This window comes from Peromyscus californicus, unplaced genomic scaffold (assembly GCF_007827085.1).
Source record: "Peromyscus californicus insignis strain IS unplaced genomic scaffold, ASM782708v3 Scaffold_8__1_contigs__length_139910024, whole genome shotgun sequence".
Classification (NCBI taxonomy): Eukaryota; Metazoa; Chordata; class Mammalia; order Rodentia; family Cricetidae; genus Peromyscus; species Peromyscus californicus.
In genome coordinates this window covers 103627221-103645187 of record NW_026294606.1, presented here as the reverse complement: position 1 = coordinate 103645187, position 17967 = coordinate 103627221, and the positions used below count along the sequence as shown (strand labels likewise).

At 52.2% G+C, this 17967-nt stretch overlaps 1 protein-coding gene across 1 annotated transcript in view; it reads left to right on the top strand.

Annotated features, from left to right (window-relative positions):
* Nucleotides 1-14601, top strand: part of Wwp2 (WW domain containing E3 ubiquitin protein ligase 2) — a 129231-nt gene extending 114630 nt beyond the window's left edge. Inside the window, exons 11-24 of the mRNA XM_052726749.1 lie at nt 1506-1560; nt 4546-4627; nt 5171-5299; nt 5631-5706; nt 5935-6006; nt 6196-6284; nt 8329-8488; nt 9745-9878; nt 10193-10333; nt 10784-10904; nt 11212-11316; nt 12417-12513; nt 12650-12722; nt 12820-14601. Coding sequence (XP_052582709.1) covers nt 1506-1560; nt 4546-4627; nt 5171-5299; nt 5631-5706; nt 5935-6006; nt 6196-6284; nt 8329-8488; nt 9745-9878; nt 10193-10333; nt 10784-10904; nt 11212-11316; nt 12417-12513; nt 12650-12722; nt 12820-12919 — 1434 coding nt within the window. The 3' untranslated portion in view covers nt 12920-14601. The remainder of the gene's footprint in view (nt 1-1505; nt 1561-4545; nt 4628-5170; nt 5300-5630; nt 5707-5934; nt 6007-6195; nt 6285-8328; nt 8489-9744; nt 9879-10192; nt 10334-10783; nt 10905-11211; nt 11317-12416; nt 12514-12649; nt 12723-12819) is intronic.
* The last annotated feature ends 3366 nt before the right edge of the window (nt 14602-17967 follow it).

The following is a 17967-nucleotide window of genomic DNA, read 5'->3' as shown; positions in this document are numbered from 1 at the left end:
CTTATCTGATGGATGCATTGTGTTTCACATCCAGTCTTCAGCCTCTGCTACGGAGTGCTTTCATGAAGACTTCTTAGCATAGTTGAAGGAGTGTTACTAGGTGATGTACCTCACCACCACCTACCCCCCGAAAACTCACACACATACCCAGATGACCGGTGTGAGCTGGGGAGATTTTCATCATTGAGGCAGATCTGAGTTGGGATGGAGTTGGCAGGGACAGGCCCCAGCCCCGGGCCAGCTTCCCCCAACTTTGCACGGCTTCCTTTGAGCCTTGTGGCAGGAGGCCCTCTACTGAAAGGAGCCCTGTCCCATCAAGGCACCTATGGTTTCAAGACTTAAATGACGGTTGGAACTCACTTGGAAGAGGAGCCTGGATTGGCACCTTGGGAAGAAAGTTCCTCTGTCCCTTCAGCTGAGGGTGGAGGGAGGGATGTGGTGGGGGTTGGTTGGCAGTGGAGTACCACCAGTATTTGCTCAAGCCCAGACTGAGCCGCATTCATCCTTCTGCTCATGTGTGTGGCTCTGTCATCCCCAGATGGGGCCAGCCAGGTCTGCAGCCTGAAGTCTGCATTTAGAACCTGATCTCCAATATGATGATTAAATTCTAGTAAGTGAAATAAAAATGCTTGCGAGAAGGGAGTAAAACAATGCTTGTTTTATTTAACTCTGAAAAGTTTTTGACAGCGTGCCCCTGCTTCCCGAGGGCTACGAGAACTCTCCATCTACTGCCGCCCTCCCCCTGGGACCTTGGAGCTGAAGTCGGCTGAAGGGGCACTAGTAGAAAGAGCGACCCCGCCGTCCTGGAGCCCCTTCCCCCTTCGCTCTCAGCAGCCCCAGCCCCACCTCCCCAGACAGGCAAATGCAGAACACTGAGCAACTTCAGGTTCAGGCAGGGAAAGAATAAAGGTGCTTTGTGAAGGGAAGGGAAACATTCCTGGGGGAGGTGAGGGGCTTGGGGCATGAAAGTGCCCTCAGTCTGGGTGGATGCTGTACACCCAGGAGGGAGGTGGCGGGTGGAGGGCTGGCCCCAGCCAGGAAGCCCTGGGCGTGGGCAGGGCTTGTGGGAATGATTTCATTGGAAAGGCCTGCGGTATTTTTTCCCCTCCTGTGTGTGGTTCTTGGAGAAAGTTGGAGGTGGTGAGGATTTCAGTTGCCTTGGCCGCCAGGAGCAGGAGCTGAGCAGAGCAGAGGTCGGCAGTAAGCTGGCGGGGGAGCTTGCTCTGAGCCCTCCTGCCATGCTTAGGCCTGACTTCTGGGGCCCCTAACCCCACTTGTTCTCCCTGCTCCTAGCCCTCCAGTGCTGCGTAGAGTTCTTTTTCTGGTTTTTCTTAAACAAAGACTTTAAAGGAGCAGATGCTATCTAAGGTCTCACTGTGTTCTTCTCTACTAAGGGCTAAAATGTGGAAGTGAGTCTTTGGCTTTCCTACTTCTATTGATGAATTTATTTTTAACCGGAGTCTTCTTTTTCTTAACTTCTGTGTTCTGCTGTTTCTTGTATTTAGTCTTCGAGTGCTTCGTCTGACCATGATCCCTTGGGCCCCCTCCCGCCTGGCTGGGGTAAGTACTGAGTCCTCAGCCTTCTGTCCCCGTCTCCTGCACGTGCTGTCCCTTTGGGTCTTCACTGCACTTAAACATGTGCCGAGGACACCAGCTGGAGCAGTGGCAGTGGAAGAGCCAGCGGGGTTCTCCCGTGTCACCGCAGCAGTCACCTGCCCCAGCTGAAGGAGTGTGACCCCAAGAAAGATTTCCCCAAGCAGCCACGGGACGGTTCTGCTTGAGTACTGAGTTTGGGGGCGGGGGGGGGGGGGCAACTCAGGAATCCACTGAATCCCAGTTACTTTGACCTGTCTGGTGTCCGTGCAGACTTCCCTCTGATTGTGACTCTGGCATAAGGGGCTGTCGTAACAAGTCTTCTTTGCAGCTGAGACACCGGAGGATGGACAGCAGCCTAATTTTGACTAGTGTCAACCTGCTTTTGGTTGTGGTCCTGAACGAGACCACAGGCAAGCAGAGTTACCCCCTGGGTATTGGTCCTGAGAGTACAGCACTGCTAGTTAATGGCTGACGATCCCTTGTCAACAGTAGCTGCTTCTCACCCATCCCAGGTCCTTGTGTGACTTGCGAAGAAAGGGTTAAGGCACAGGCATCCTTTAAGGGCAAGACATTCATGATTTGGGAGAGATTGTAGGCTTCATTGCTATTCTAGGAAGGAGTACTGTGCAAAAAAGTACCATTAGAAATGGCAAGACCCAGGAGATTCTGCAGCTTTCTGAGCCGGGCAGGATTTTGTTCAATCCTACAAGAGTCCCTGGTGCCAGAGGGAGGATTTTCACAGGAGTAAGCAGGTAGTGGGTTGGATTTCTTGGTTAGGGAGCGGAAGATGGTAGGTGCTGGTCTGGTGGTGCTCACAGATGGCATTACGTGAGTGGGGAAGTGCCGCTGGTGTGCCCACAGTGTCAAGGGCATCATCTCCAGGATGATCCTTTGGGGCTAGATCTTGATGCAGACACAGCTGTTCCCTGGTGGTAATTTAAGAGGTTCTGCCAACTCCTCTAGAGTGTCACTAAGCTTCTGTTACATTCCAGAGTGCCAAGAGGCTCCTGTAGCCTAGCCACAAATATTGGTTAGTAAAAGCCCATGGATTCTTGATTTCAGGTAGGAAATCCCCATATACATAGACAACTTGCCTGGCTCCCTGGCCCTCAAAGTAAGGTTACTGGCACCCCAAGGATCAGTGAGTCAAACATGAGGGTAAAACTTGGGGATCCTGACACAGGCAGGGAAGGAGCATCAGGCTAATCAGGAGTCCGCAGCACCATATCGTAGCTGGTGACTTGGAATCTGGACTGCAGTTTGGTTTGGGCTGTGCATGGGCACTCGGTGTGGCTCGACCAGCTGCACTTACTTCTTTCTAAATGATGGTCACCAGTGAGAGGACTGTGGAGACTGGAAGGTAGCTCACAGGCACAGAGTGTGCAAGCATGGGAGGTAGGAAAAGGGGAGTCAGGCTCCGGCTCAGTGCTGTTTGTGTGTATCAGGAAAACAGCACTGCTCCCTAAGTGAGACAAGAGCACTGAGGCGGCCATGGTGGCACTCGTCTGTAGTTACAGCACTGTGGAGGCTGAGGCAGGAGGAACGCTGGAGTCCAAGAGCTGCCGGAAAACCCTGTGCCAAGAGTATCCTGGGGGCTCTGGGTTGGGTTGCCAGGACTGCAGCAGGGCTGTAGCAGGACTGCAGCAGGGCTGCAGCAGGGCTGCAGCAGGGCTGCCTCCCCCCAGATGGCAAGAAGAACGGAAAAGCCAGGCCTAAAGAGAATACCTTGGATGGTGAGCCTGCTTGTCTTCCGTTTGCCTTGAGGTTTCAGGTGCCATTGTACTCCTCCAAGGAGCCCCGTGGCTGTCCCTAACTATGGTTTGGTATGGGTGGGCACCTCCAGTTTAGAGCAGATTGCTCCTGAGCAGCCTTGGCATGTGACAAATGTTTCTGAGTCCATTTGCCCCTAAAACATGGTGCTGTTGTGTTCATAAAAGGCCTTCCCCGTCTCTGCACTACAGACCCATTCACTGAAGGCTGTCCAGTAGGTCCATAGGCCTCCAGGCAGTAGCAACAGAAGGTCAAGTGCCTAAGGGCTCAGACCCACTGGACAGGTCACCCTGCTTCGTTATTGGCCTTGGCTTTGATCCTCGGGTGAGCAGCCATGGAAGGTTTATAACAGTGGCTCCTGAGCTAGGCCAGCCAATCCCTCGGACACCTTAGGGTGGGGACTGGGCTAGGGGTGGGAGCTGCTTTCCAAGGCCAGACATACCCACTAGCTGGGGACTGAAAGTCTATAAAGGTTCTGCCACCTCCATTCTTTCTTTCCTTTATTTTCTTAGCTTTGTGAGGGTGTGGTTGACAAAGTCTGTTTATAGTTTCGGTTGTGTGGTGGACAACTGGTAAGGTAGAGTTTGAGACCAGACCTCAGACATACAGGAACTGTCCCAGCATGGTTCTAGAGGGGACCAGGGGCTGCTGGTCTCCCCATTTCTTCCCCTTTTCAGTTTTTAGGTTCCCCTCGCTCCTGGAACTTTACCGTTGTTTCTTTAATTTTCCCGTGTCACTGTGACAGAGTGAGCGCTGTTAGCGCTGCTATTGCCAGGGCAGAAACAGCTTTGTGGCTTGGGAACTTCCTGGGAAAGGTGGCCTGTTGAAGCTTGGAGCTTGTCTGGTTTTCTTCCAGCCAGCCTCCGTTCCACTCTGAGGCTGGCCGGCAGGGTAGCCGTACTGCACAGCTGGGTGCAGTTACATCCCTGGTTCTGCAGGGTTGCCCCTCCCTACTGGCACACCACCTTTCCATCCGACAGGGCCTGGACATGGCTGTGCCCTTCCCTGCCCTGCAACAGGGAAGGCTTTTTGGTGACAAGTGTGCCTGGCCAGGCTCTCTCCTCTTAACCTTCTGTAACAGGTTGGTGATGGGGACAGAACTGTAACCCATCACACAGGCAGCAGGAGAGGGCCAGACTGGTGGAATCTGATTGCACTCTCCTTCTTCTCCTGTGGCAGAGAAGAGGCAGGACAATGGACGGGTGTATTACGTGAACCACAACACACGCACTACCCAGTGGGAGGACCCTCGGACCCAGGGGTGAGAACGCAGGCGGGGGGGGGGGGGGGGGGGGGGGGGTGAGGATGGGGTGAGGGCTTCTGTGCAGTTCCACATGTGGTCACATGGCGTTGCGTTTGCCTCACAATACTAACATCAGGGGACCTTTAGCCTTAGTGAGGACCTCAAGACACATAGCAGTCTAATGAGAGTATCACACTTTCCTAGGGGGCACAGGAGCATGGAAGGATGTCACAGCAGGCACTGAGAATTTGATTGTCAAAAAGTTGAGGGCATTCTTGCCCCTCAGAAGTAAGGCAGGGACACTTGGTGTCTCAAGACTGCTAGTGATCACTCAGGCTGATGTTACCCACCCAAGATGGGCATTTTAGCCCCATAATAAATGGCCGCTTTTTGCACATGGCCTGTTTTCTTCAACTTGAGTCTTGCCGGGTGCATATCCTTGGGGTGCCCCTTCCCCTACGGAGGGCTCTGAAGAGCATGGAGGAAGCAAAGACAAAATAGTACTTGGGGGACCCCAGCTTCTAAGCTCAGCAGCCCATAACCCCTCTTCTGTGTTTTTAGGATGATTCAGGAGCCAGCCCTGCCCCCAGGATGGGAGATGAAATACACCAGTGAGGGTGTGCGGTACTTTGTGGACCACAATACCCGCACCACCACCTTTAAGGATCCTCGCCCCGGGTTTGAGTCAGGGTAAGGACCTTCACAGCCACAGTCTTGTCTCCCAGCACAAGCCCAGTCTGTCCTGTTCACTTGGCTGGGGAAGAGGGGGTCTGTATGTGTATGTGTTGTGCTAATCATTACCCTCCAGTGCTAGTGTGGACGGGCCCAGGGCCATCCTCCTTACCGGACCTCTAAAGGTGAGAGGTGTGGCAGTTTCTCCATGTGTCTTTCCCTCTCAGTGGCAGTCACTCCTCTTTAAAGTCACAGAGCAGAGCATCTGCTCTTCCTAGGGCTCTCAGAAATGGGCTGCTCATTGTCTGAGAACTCAGACAGGTTCCAGCACATCCTTTGCTCTTACCAGGACAAAGCAAGGCTCACCTGGTGCCTACGACCGAAGTTTTCGGTGGAAGTATCACCAGTTCCGGTTCCTCTGCCACGTGAGTTGGGCTTTGAGGTGCTGCCAGCTTGGTCCCCCAGACCCACATAGCACTGCGTGCGTGTGTCTTAGATGGGTGCAAGGTGCTTGCCCCACCCTGAGCTGCTTGTCTCTCAGGAGTAGGCTTCTAATCCTGGGGCATGTGGCTGTGTTGTCACAGATGGGAGGAGAGCCCATTGCGTGGGCATCCTTGGGAAGCCCCAGTTGAGAGTCTTCCTCTCCTTTTCAGTCAAATGCCCTACCCAGCCATGTGAAGATCAGCGTCTCCAGGCAGACACTCTTCGAGGATTCTTTCCAACAGGTTAGAGACTATTTTTGATTCTGGGATCCTGTGCCAAGCAGGCTTCCTCCCATCACCTCATCCCACCTCATGGCATAAGCATTTGTAACCATTTCTGCTGGACAGTAAGCCTTCCAGTCCCCTGCCCCCACACCCCTGCCTGCTGTGCTGGGGTCAGGGGCAGGATGGCTGGATACCCTGTCTCCCCAGATTATGAACATGAAACCTTATGACCTGCGCCGCCGGCTCTACATCATCATGCGTGGTGAGGAGGGCCTGGACTACGGCGGCATCGCCAGGTGAGCTAGGGTGCCCAGAGGGCTGTGTTCTACCCCATGTCCCCTGGCTTCAGGGCCCATGGCTAAAAAGCCACCTCCTCCATACTGTTCTTTATCCCCTGAGTTCTCCTGCATCAACAGGAAGGGCCCCAGTGTGATATTCAGAATCATCTCTTGGGTTGGGGATGTAGCTCAGTTAAGGGAGGATGCTGTCCAGTGAGCAGGCCCTGGGTTTGGTCCCCAGCACCACATAAAGGCATGGTGACTCACATCTGTAATTGTAGCATTTGAACAATAAAAGCAGAAGGATTAGATGTTCAAGGCTGTCCTTGGCTACATAGTGAATTTGAGGCCAGCATGGGTCTCTTGAGACACGGTCTCCAAAAAGAAAAGGAAGGAAGTCCCATGATAAGTCTCTGCTGGTACCAGTGAGCCATGAAGCAGGGCCAGGCCTCAGCCCTTTGGTTACTAGAATATGGGGGTGCCGGAGGCTTCCTGGGGAGGGGTGTGGTGTATGACTCTATGCCAGCTTACATGTCATTTTTCTATACTTAAAAACCAACCTGTCAGTTGTATCAGTGGACAGTAGCTAACTATGGGGTCTGTGGGTGTCCCTTAAAATCAGCTCTCGGCTTTCCTCCTTTTTGAGGCATCCAGAGCAGGGGAAGTCAGGTTTCTCAGACATATCTGATGTATCTAAGCATGTCTGCCTCTGGCTGCATGTCACGTACACCAGTCAGCAAACTCCCTAAACAGCCCACAGCGCTGTGCTACCTCACTCCACAAACGTTAGCAGGCTGGCAAAGCCTCGCCTTGGACGACAGGCAGAGGGCCCTAGCAGGGAGAAGGCGCATCTTGGCTGTGCTGACCTCTCATCCCGCTGACCTTGTGGTGGGGGGATATCTTCCTGCTTGGCACTGGGCTCACCCACCTCTGGTCCTGTTTGCTGGTGGTGTAGTCTGCTGTGTTGACCCCATCCTGCGAATGGATTGTTCTTTTTTTCGTGGTGACCTCTCCAGGCTGTGCTTGGTGGGCTTCTGGTGTGGCTCCCGCCCTGTGTGTCTCTCTCTGTGTCCTGCCAGTGGTTTTACCCTATGGTAGGTTACGTCATGCTGTTCTACCACAGGGTAGAACCACGGACAGGATACCGGGGCACCCTCTGCATCGAAGGACTCCGTCTACACAGCCACAAACAGACAGCAGCCAGGGGCTGTTCCCTGCTGGTTTAGCTCAAGCCCTAAAGGACCCCGAATTCTGGCTTATACTCAGGGTGCAGATAGATGCCGAGGCATCTATTGGGTGGGTGTTGGTCGAGATGAATGTGTCCGAGTTTGGGATAGGGTACGGAAAATGGATTCTGGATGATGGGAGGGCAACATACAGGTGAGGTACCTGTAGGGTAGCTAGAGTGAATGAGGTTTCTAGAGGCCAAATGAACCACAGAGCTTTCAGGGCTTGGGGTTTGGGAACATGCTACTGTGTATTCTCCACATTGCACTGCATACCAAGTTGGGTGGAGCGGGGTGGATACTGTTGTAGAGCAGAAATGTCAATGTAATAAATGTGTATATTCATGATTTCATTTCATTTATTTATTTGGGGCATAGGTGTGTGTGTATGAGTTCTTATGGGCCATATAGCATGTGTGGAGGTCAGAGGACAACTTATGGAGATTCAGTTCTCATCTTTTACCAAGTGGGTCCCAGGGATTGAACTCGGGTTGTCAGGCTTGGATGCAAGAGCCTTTACCTGCCAAGCCTTTTGCTAGCCCAGCCTATAATGTTTTAATATAGTCCCTTTGTACAGTACACAGCTCCCACAGTGATGCATGGTGGCCCTGGGTGTGAGGAGCCCCTTTGCCACCAGAAGCTCTAGAGATTGTAATGTACATGTACTCTGGGAGCTGACAGGACCACACAGGTCTCCTGAGCACCATCTCCAAGTGCTCTTGTTCTCCTTCCCCCAAGATCTGGGATGGCCGACTCACTGACCTCCCGGGACACATGTGTCCAGATGGTCTGACCCAGCAGAGGACTCCATTGTTTTGTCCTCTCTCCCCTCACAGAGAGTGGTTTTTCCTCCTGTCCCATGAGGTGCTCAACCCTATGTACTGTTTATTTGAGTATGCTGGGAAGAACAATTACTGCTTGCAGATCAACCCGGCCTCTTCCATCAACCCTGACCACCTCACCTACTTCCGCTTTATCGGCAGATTCATCGCCATGGTAAGGGGCCTGGGATTTCTGAGAAGGGCAGCCCCAGGAGGCTGGCTCTAGTCACCAGGAGCAGCAGCCCTCAGGGACCAGGGTCCTGCCCTCTGTCTAGGACTCACTGTGACTCTCCCCTCTTCCTCACACAATTTCTAACCTGAAAATGAAAAAAACAAAAAAGCTAGGTAGTTGTGGAGAAGGGAGAGATTTCTCGGTGGCCATCTGGGGCTGTCACAGGGTTTCTTATGTTACTACACAGAAGCCCAGGGACTTCATCTAAGTCCGTGGGGACTTACAGGATGTGGCTGGGCCAAGCAAAGCCCTAACTGGCTGCCTGTGGCCTTTGTCTTGGAGGTGCTATGTCTTTCCTGAGCCACAATGGCAAGGAGACCTTTGGAAATGTCTGCTGAGACACTGGACCTTCTGGAAGAGAGTTAGGGATCAGCATGGGCTGAGATCAGAGTCACAGTGAACTGGCTGGTGCAAGGCGGCGGCAGGGGGGTTGCAGCAACCGTAGTCACCTAGAAACACAGGCTCAACATAGCGGTGGAGAGGGCCATGCAGTGTCCCCTGTGATGACCCACACTGAGCAGGGACCTAGGAGGCTGTGGTTCGACTGTGGCCCAGTGCCAGCTTTTCTTTGTTGATGTCCTCAGTCTTACCCCACATTCCCTTCTCTGCAATACCAAGGGACCTAAGGCTTTGTCACTAAATATGGCCATTCCCATCATCTGGAAGTCCTTGGCTAAACGCTGGCAATGGCTCCAGAAGTGGGCACATTCTTCCTGGGTCTAGAGCCCTGCCTGGCCCAGCAGCAGACAACGACAGACCAGTGAGACTCTTAGACTATTACTCACCTCTGGCTGCCAGCTCTCGCCGGCCTCAGTGTCTACATTATTTTTGGCCTCTTGTGCCATCCGCTCACAGTGCCAGTGAGTCCGGGCTGCCACCTAGAACAGTTATGAACAAGTTTTCCCTGGAAGTGGGGGACAGGCCTCTGCTAGAAAGGGGAGTGGCCTGGCCAGTTTGCTGGGCAGACAGACAGTGGGCCTGCTTTGCCGGCCCTGTGGCTTTCAGGGTAGGATGAGTCTGTCCCTATGCCCAAGTCAGAAAAAAATGTGCTTGTTTCCCAAGTCTCCCCTTCAGCTAGGGAAGCTGGCTCTCGGGGAGTCCTTTCACGGGGAGGGAGCCGACACCCAGAGCACTCCTGAGTCTGCCTCGGGTGCTGGCCAGGAAAGTCTAACCCTTTTCTGTGCCTCTTCCTGGCCCAGGCTCTGTACCATGGCAAGTTCATCGACACAGGCTTCACCCTTCCTTTCTACAAGCGGATGCTCAACAAGAGACCAACTCTGAAGGACCTAGAGTCTATTGACCCCGAGTTTTACAACTCCATTGTCTGGATCAAGTGAGTCCTGGCTTGCTCTGCTCTGGTGGAGCTGAGCGCTGATTGACCAGTTGGTACCCTGACCCTGATTTCCTCTACCAGAGAGATTCCTGGGTGCTTACCTGGCCTCCCCAAAGCCTATAGAGATGAGAGCTTCTAGGTCCCCTATTCTAGAATTCTCTCTCGGCAGCAGAAAATGCACCAAGCCACTGGTCAGGGTTCCTGGCCACCTGTGAGTTCCTAGTGCCTGTTGGGTGCCTTAGTATGAAGTCGGGCAACTCAAGGGCAGACCTTGATAAGATGAACATTTTCCCCCTTGGCCTCCTGTGTCCCAGAGAGAACAACCTAGAAGAGTGTGGCCTGGAGCTGTTCTTCATCCAGGACATGGAAATCCTGGGCAAGGTGACAACCCATGAGCTGAAGGAAGGTGGCGAGAGCATCCGAGTTACAGAAGAGAACAAGGAAGAGTATATCATGTGAGCCTCAGGCCTGGGGGAGGGGCACGTTCCAGAGAAAAGGACTCTACCTGTTCTTGTTCCATCTTTGACCAGGCCCCACTACGCAAGAATATCCTCGGTGTATCTGCCTTGGTTGGTCACATAATGACTTGAGCTATGGACCTGGAGCCTCTGGCCTTGGTTACCTGCTCCAAGTTGATCTTTTTGTGTTCAAGAGCCTACCCAACTGCAGGGAACTTTGAAAAGAAATCTAAAGCTTAGATGTTGGCGTCTCTCCCTGACCCAGAGGGTTTCTGTGTCCAGTGTATTTCAGTCTTGGCTCTCCAATGCTGATGTACAGACCTCCCACCCAAGTTCTTTTGGTTGCTTGGTCTGTTCCTTTGAACCATAGAGTTGTGTAAGTATGAGGTTCAGTGGTAAAGGGGCGATGACGCCTGGGCTCCATCAGTGGCTTGTCTTTGGTTTTAGGCTGCTCACTGACTGGCGGTTCACCCGAGGTGTGGAAGAACAGACCAAAGCCTTCCTGGATGGCTTCAATGAGGTGGCCCCTCTGGAGTGGTTGCGATATTTTGATGAGAAAGAGCTGGAGGTGGGTGCCAAAAGTTGTGGGCCCTTGAGTTCAGTGCTTCTAGGGTGCCCCAGATCCATGATGTGCACCCACAGAAAGTCACCCACCAAGCCCCCATTTCAGCAAGCTCTCCAGCAGGGCAGGTAGTGTCTGTCCCTGATTCTTAGCCCTGACTTCCCTGTGCTTAGAGAGCAGGGCCATTCACACTTGTGAAAGAAAGAACTAGCAGGTGGACCAAGTTTGGGAGTCACCCACGGTGAGAGGAGGCAGCAGCGTGTGGGTGTGCGCCCGTGCCATGGGGAGGGCACTGACGCGTCCTTCCCTGCAGCTGATGCTGTGCGGCATGCAGGAGATAGACATGAACGACTGGCAGAAGAACGCCATCTACCGGCACTACACCAAGAGCAGCAAGCAGATCCAGTGGTTCTGGCAGGTGCGTCCTGGGCTGTGTCGCCCTAGGTGTGTGTGTGTGTGTGGCGGGGGCAAGGGTCTGTCAGGGATGGTTACCAGTTACCCAGCAGGCCAGACTCAAGGACCCTTCATCTTTGACATATTCCTCCCCTCCCCAACTTGGAGAAGTAGATGACAAGCCTATCTCTGGGCAGGATAGAGGTGGTTGTGGCTATATTGTTGCCACCTTGCATGACAGGTTGTCAGCAGTCAGTTTGGGCCCAGTCTCTAGGAGCCAAGGGGACCCACGGCCAGGAAGTTCGGCTGCAGTCAGAAGGGGTGAGATGGAAGGCACTAGAAAAATGCAGTGAGCCCATTATCCTGAATTGAATGACTTGGTTCCTTTATATATGTGGTATATGTGGGGTTTACAGCTGTTTAACAAGGAGAGCATGCATGGAAAAAGACATATGCAAATATCCGTGTGTGTGTGTGTGTGTGTGTGTGTGTGTGTGTGTGTGTGTGTGTAAAGTTTTAGTGGAGGTCTGCTTCACATGGCATGCAATTCACCATCTTAGACACTTTAAAGTGTTCAGTTCAGTGGCTTTAGCTCCTTCACTGTGTTGTGCATTATTCAACAAACTACAGTTCATTTCCCTGAGAAGAAGCCCTGTTTCCACCAAACAGCCACTCCCAACCTTAGTGTGTCTTTAAAAGCAGCATGTTGCCGGGCGGTGGTGGCGCACGCCTTTAATCCCAGCACTCGGGAGGCAGAGGCAGGCGGATCTCTGTGAGTTCGAGGCCAGCCTGGGCTACCAAGTGAGTTCCAGGAAAGGCGCAAAGCTACACAGAGAAACCCTGTCTCGAAAAACCAAAAAAAAAAAAAAAAAAAAAAAGCAGCATGTGGGGGAGGAGGGAAGGCTGCCAGGCCCAGGATGTCCCTGAGACCAAGCAGTGTTCCATGGACCCTTGGGATGTTCTACAAATACCCTCAAAGGAAGCATCTTTGAAGATCCCTGATTGGTGTCTGCCTCCCCTGCCCAATGTGCTTCCCCACCCCCTACCCCCACCCCCAGCCTGGAGATGTCCCTGCTAAGGTCTGACATGCTGGGTGAAGGGCTCCCTAACTCCTTGGAATTGCAGGTGGTGAAGGAGATGGACAACGAGAAGAGGATTCGGCTGCTGCAGTTTGTCACGGGAACCTGCCGTCTGCCTGTTGGCGGATTTGCTGAACTCATTGGTGCGTTTCCCCTCTGTCCTCCTGGGGGTGAGGACAGCCCGGGGCATGCACATCTTCCTGGAAGTTGGGGAGGGAAAGGTTCTTGCTTTGGGAAAGGCCATCTGTGTTGACATGGTACACTTGCCTTGGATGGCAGGGAGCAACGGACCCCAGAAGTTCTGCATCGACAGAGTTGGCAAGGAAACCTGGCTGCCCCGGAGCCACACGTGGTAAGTTTGCTAGAAGCCGGCAGGCTGGGAGGCAGGCTGGTGAGGGCAGGACACCTGGAGCGCTGGTCTCCCCATGCCACTCTAATGTCTTCTACAGCTTCAACCGTCTGGATCTGCCACCCTACAAGAGCTATGAACAGCTGAAAGAGAAGCTGCTCTATGCCATCGAGGAGACCGAGGGTTTTGGACAGGAGTAGCCGAGGCTGTCCCTCCCATACCCTCCAGCACACGTAGTCCTGAGTCCTTCCTGCCTGAGATGCCATTGGCTGCACAGCCCTTGGGAGGCCCCTTTGGATAGTGGCCCTGTGTGGGACCGTGATTTGATCATGTTGGTGACCGAAGAGTCTGACCCTAAGAGGCTCTGCGGCCCCTTTCTCCTACCTGATGATGGCAGTCTGGACATAAAGCCCCGTCACCTTTGACTTCACCACCTATTGCAAAGTCAGAGGGCTGCCCCTCTGCAAAATCGCCCCCTCCACTAGGACCAAGTCTAGGTGTGTGTGAGTGTGTGAGGGAACATGCCCTGCCTCAGAGGGCTGCCACAGAAGCTGGGCCGCTCATGTTAGTTGAGGAGATAGGCTGTGTGCGTTGACTGACTGGACCCGGGAAGCCAAGGGGCTTTGCCAGCAGAAGAGGCTCTGCTTTCCTAGACCCTACCCGGAGTCTGTGAGGAACAGGCCTGAGGGAGCAACTCTGCATCAAAGCTGTCTTGGTTGTCCTCCAGGGTGGGCTGCAGCCAAGGGGACTGAGCAGCAAGCACCTAGTGCCGCCAGGGTGGGCTGCAGCCGAGGGGACTGAGCAGCAAGCACCTAGTACCGCCAGTCGTCTCTTCCTAGCAACCAAAGGGTTGAAGAAGCCACCACCTGTGTGTCGGTGGGAGGGAGACAGCAGACGCCCAGACTTTGTCCTGTGACATAAACTTGAAGTATATTTGTGTGTAGGCTTGCCTTCTTTTGTTTGGGGGTGCTGTTACCACCCTCTGTCAAGGAGCTGGTGCTCCAGGTGTTCTGGGTCCTTGAGGGGCTCACCCCTCCTGATCCAATAGCTTCCCAAACGGCTGCTCCTCTCAGGAACCCGCTTAGTTAGCAGTTCCCCAGCTCAAGAGGCCTGGCTCTGTAGCCCAGTGCATCCCTGCCATCCTCTAGCCTTTTGCTAGACCAGGCAGCCCCCGGTTAGGACCAGGTTGACAGTGCTGCTGGTCCTCAGTGGCTTCTGGAGCTCACAGTGGCTTAGGATGGAGCACATCTTGGCCAGCCGAGTGTTTGTGCTGTGCAGGCATGAGCTTTATCTGACCATGGGAAAAGACACTGGCCGGATTTATGATGCTCCTGACAGCCTCCCATGTAGGTACACAGGCCCCTCGGGGGTGTCAGAGTGTTATAGTGGCACACTCCCTCGTGCAGACTCCCTGTGCATACTAGCTCTGGGGCACCCCAGGCATGCTCTCAAACTAGTCACAGGTGCCTTCCAAGGACAGTCCCTTTCTACCTTCATCACCCCCCATATAGCCTGTGACCCCTCCCCCAACATTGCACATGCTACTCACCCCTTCCTCTCCCATGCAGTTTCTTTCCGTACTCCCCACAAGCATCACAGAAGCTACTCTGCTGGGTGGGGGACCAGCTGCCCCCAAGGTCAGGAAGCATAAGGCTCACAGGTGTTCATGTGTGTCTGTGTGTGTGTGTGCGTGCGTGCGTGCGTGCGTGTGTGCGTGTGTGTGTGTGCGTGTGTGTGTGTGTGTGTGTGTGTGTGTGTAATGGAAGTGTGTACAGAAAGGCCTGTGCTAGCTAGCACCAAGTTGGTTGACAGATTGTTTTGTAATGCCTGCCCCTGCCTTGGTATTGCCAGTTTCTTGTGCAATAAACAATCAGCAGCTGTGGGTGGTGTCAGTGTGGCTGTTTACATGCACTCTGTCCTGGAAAGAGGCTTCCAGCCCCACAGGTCTTCTAGGATCCCCAGGCCAGAGCAGAGTGATAAGGCCCCAGCCTTGCTGCCCTTGAGAAGTTTGGGTACCAGTAAGCAAGGTAGCCTTACTTCTGGAATGGGTGGCGAGTCCTGCAGAGGTCACTTGCTTCAGCCCTGGTCACTGGGTCGTACTCTCTCAACAGAAGAGCTGAGATTTATGTAGGGCTGTCACTCATCCAGGAAGTGGCTCAGGTCGCATGAGTCCCGTGACAAGGGAATCCTTGATTTGAATCCAGGGTCACACCTTGGCTTGCCACTCAATTATTTGGACAGGTAAGGCTTCAAAGATGGAGCTGGGTATGGTAGTGCATTTCTTACAATCCTAGCACTTGGAAGACTGAGGCAGAAGAATTACTACAAGTTTGACGCTAGACTACATAGAATGCCACTGCCTCAAAAAGAGCCAAAAGGGAGTAAAGAGATGACTCAGTAGTTTTTATTGCTCAGTTATCAGCATCCACATGGTGGCTCACACCGTCTATGCCTCGTTTCAGGGGCTCTGTCACCCTCTTCTGACCTCCCCAGACACTGGACACAACATGCTCCACATAAATACATGCAGGCAAAACATTCATATACATATATCACAAGACTTTCTTAAAAAGCCAAACAAGCGTGGGCTAGACCACCATCTGATGAATGAACACATTTAACATCGAAATGACTACACATTCTTTTGTTTGTTTGATTTGTCTAAACAAGGTCTTTCTGTGTGGCCCTGGCTGTCCTAGAACTTATTCTGTAGACCAGGCTGGCTTCAGACTCAGATATCTGCCTGCCTCTTCCTCTGGAGTGCTGGAATCAAAGGTGTGCGCCACCATGGCCCAGCTAATGACTGTCACATTCTAACCACAATGATTCCAGGAGGTGGAGGCTGACTCCTAGAAGCTAAGTGACTAGTTCACTTCCCATCTTATTTTGGGGTGCAAGAGCTTAAAAATGCGTCTTTGTGCCTGGTAAGCATGCAAAAACCCAGCTCTATGACCTTCCAGAGGCTTTTTCCCACTTGATGGGGAAACACTATACTTTGATTAAAAAAAAAATACTGAGGAACATTTACATGGATTCAGAAGTTTCATAGTAAGGTTTTTTTTTTTTTGTTTTCTTGAGACAGGGTCTCATTATGTAGCCCTTGCTGGCTGGGAACTCACTGTACAGACCAGACTGGTCCCAAACTCAACAGCAGTCTGCCTGTTTCTGCCTCTGGAGTGCTAGGATTAAAGGCCTGTGTCACCAACCCAGCCATAGTAAGTTTTACTCTGACCTGTCACAGTGGGCACTCACCTACATGTCTCCAGACATGACTGCCATGCAGTGGGCTGTGGTCCCTCCAGACAGGTCTGTGTCCATATGCAATTTGTAGATGTCTTAGTTAAGGGTCCTATCACTGTGAAGAGAGACACCATGACCACAACTCTTTTTTTTTTTTTTTTTAAGATTTTATTTGTCATGTATACAGTGAATGTTCAGCCTGCAGGACAGAAGAGGGCACCATATCTCATTGTAGATGGTTGTGAGCCACCATGTGGTTGCTGGGAATTGAACTCAGGACCTCTGGAAGAACAGCCAGTGCTCTTAACCTCTGAGCCATCTCTCCAGCCCAACCACAACTCTTATAAAAGAAAAACATTTAATGGGAGTGGCCTACATTTGCAGAGGTTTAGTCCGTTATTGTGGTGCAACATGATGGCATGCAGGCAGACATGGTGCTAGAGAAGTAGCCGAGTGTCCTACATCTTGATAGATGGACAACAGGAAGTGGTCTGTCTCTTGGTGGGTGTGGCTTGAGCATATATGAGACCTTAAAGCCTCCACAGTGACACTCTTCCTCCAACAAGGCCACTCCCTTTGAGGGCCATTTTCTTTCAGACCACCACAGTGGATATGTGTGATTTTAAATATACTAAAAGTGGGATTGCACAGCTGTTGAGTGACCTCTTTCGTTAATGAGGTGTTGGGGCAGTTGTCACGTTAGTCACCATTTCTTCACTGCCATGTGACATTCATACCATTATTCTGTAAGGTACCCATTGCCTTCCTGAGGTGAGCTGTGTCCAGCAGCTTGCTGGTGTCTGCACAGCTTAGTCAGATGACCTTGGGCAGGCCCAGTGGGAGACAGTCCTGAAAGCTAGATTGTTGCGCATTGTGGGTTTTGTTATGTTTGAGATCGTTACTATGAAGCACAGGCTGGCCTAGAGTAGTCATCCTCCTGCCTCTGTCTCCCAACTGCTGGGATTTCAGACACTCGCCACCACTCCCAACTACATTTTTATTTTAAAAATATAAAATGTTCAAATTCAAAGATACAAAGGGTCTGCACCAAAGGCCTCCACCACTCTGGCTCCTCATCCGCTCTCATCCCCAGTCCCTGTCTGTACTGGAACTATTCATTTCTGTCACCACACCAGCAACTCCCTGTCGTTGGGGCTCAGGCTCTCCATATGTCTAGAAACGAGCAGAAGCTGGACTACAGAAGGATTTGTTGGATAAAAGCCAGCATTCCTCAGGAGCTTGTGATGTGGTAGTGAAATTAGGGTTTTCCATCCTCAAAAGTGGTCCCTCCCCACAGCTGCTCATCCTACACACAGTCCTCAGGATTTGTCCACCTGCGTTGTCTTGCCCCTCTATCGGGATTTGTCCCCCTGGGCTGTCTTGCCCCTCTATCGGGATTTGTCCACCTGGGCTGTCTTGCTCCTCTATCGGGATTTGTCCACCTGGGCTGTCTTGCCCCTCTATCGGGATTTGTCCACCTGCGCTGTCTTGCTCCTCTTCTCTGCTCTCTGGTGCTCTCTCTCTCTCACTTGGCTATCTCCACTGTGCTCTCCTGGTTCTCTGGCCCTGGCCCTGTCCAGTGTCCGGTTTCATTTTCCTGTCTCTCCTTTTTTCTTTTCAGATCTTAATTGCTGTTATTTATAATATGTAGCATCTCAGACCTAAAATGCTTCCAATTCCCCCAGTTTCAGTCTGGCTTACTGCTTTGAGTGTGGTTGTGTCTGACCCAGAGAATCTGTGGTCTAGGTTTTAAACCAGGCTTTTTTCTTCTATTTCACGTGCTTTTATTGTATTTACACTAAAGAAGTGAAGTGTGGATTCATTGTACCATTTTGGAAGTCTCAAAAAACGTCAACAAAAAGAGCAGGTTGCTAGGGTGCACTTGTAATTCCATCAGAAATTCCAGAACATCTTTAGCTACATACTGACTTAAAGGCCAGCCTGGACTACATGAGACCTGCCTCAACACACAACAGCAGAAAACCTGGGATGCTTTGCTTTTACATTT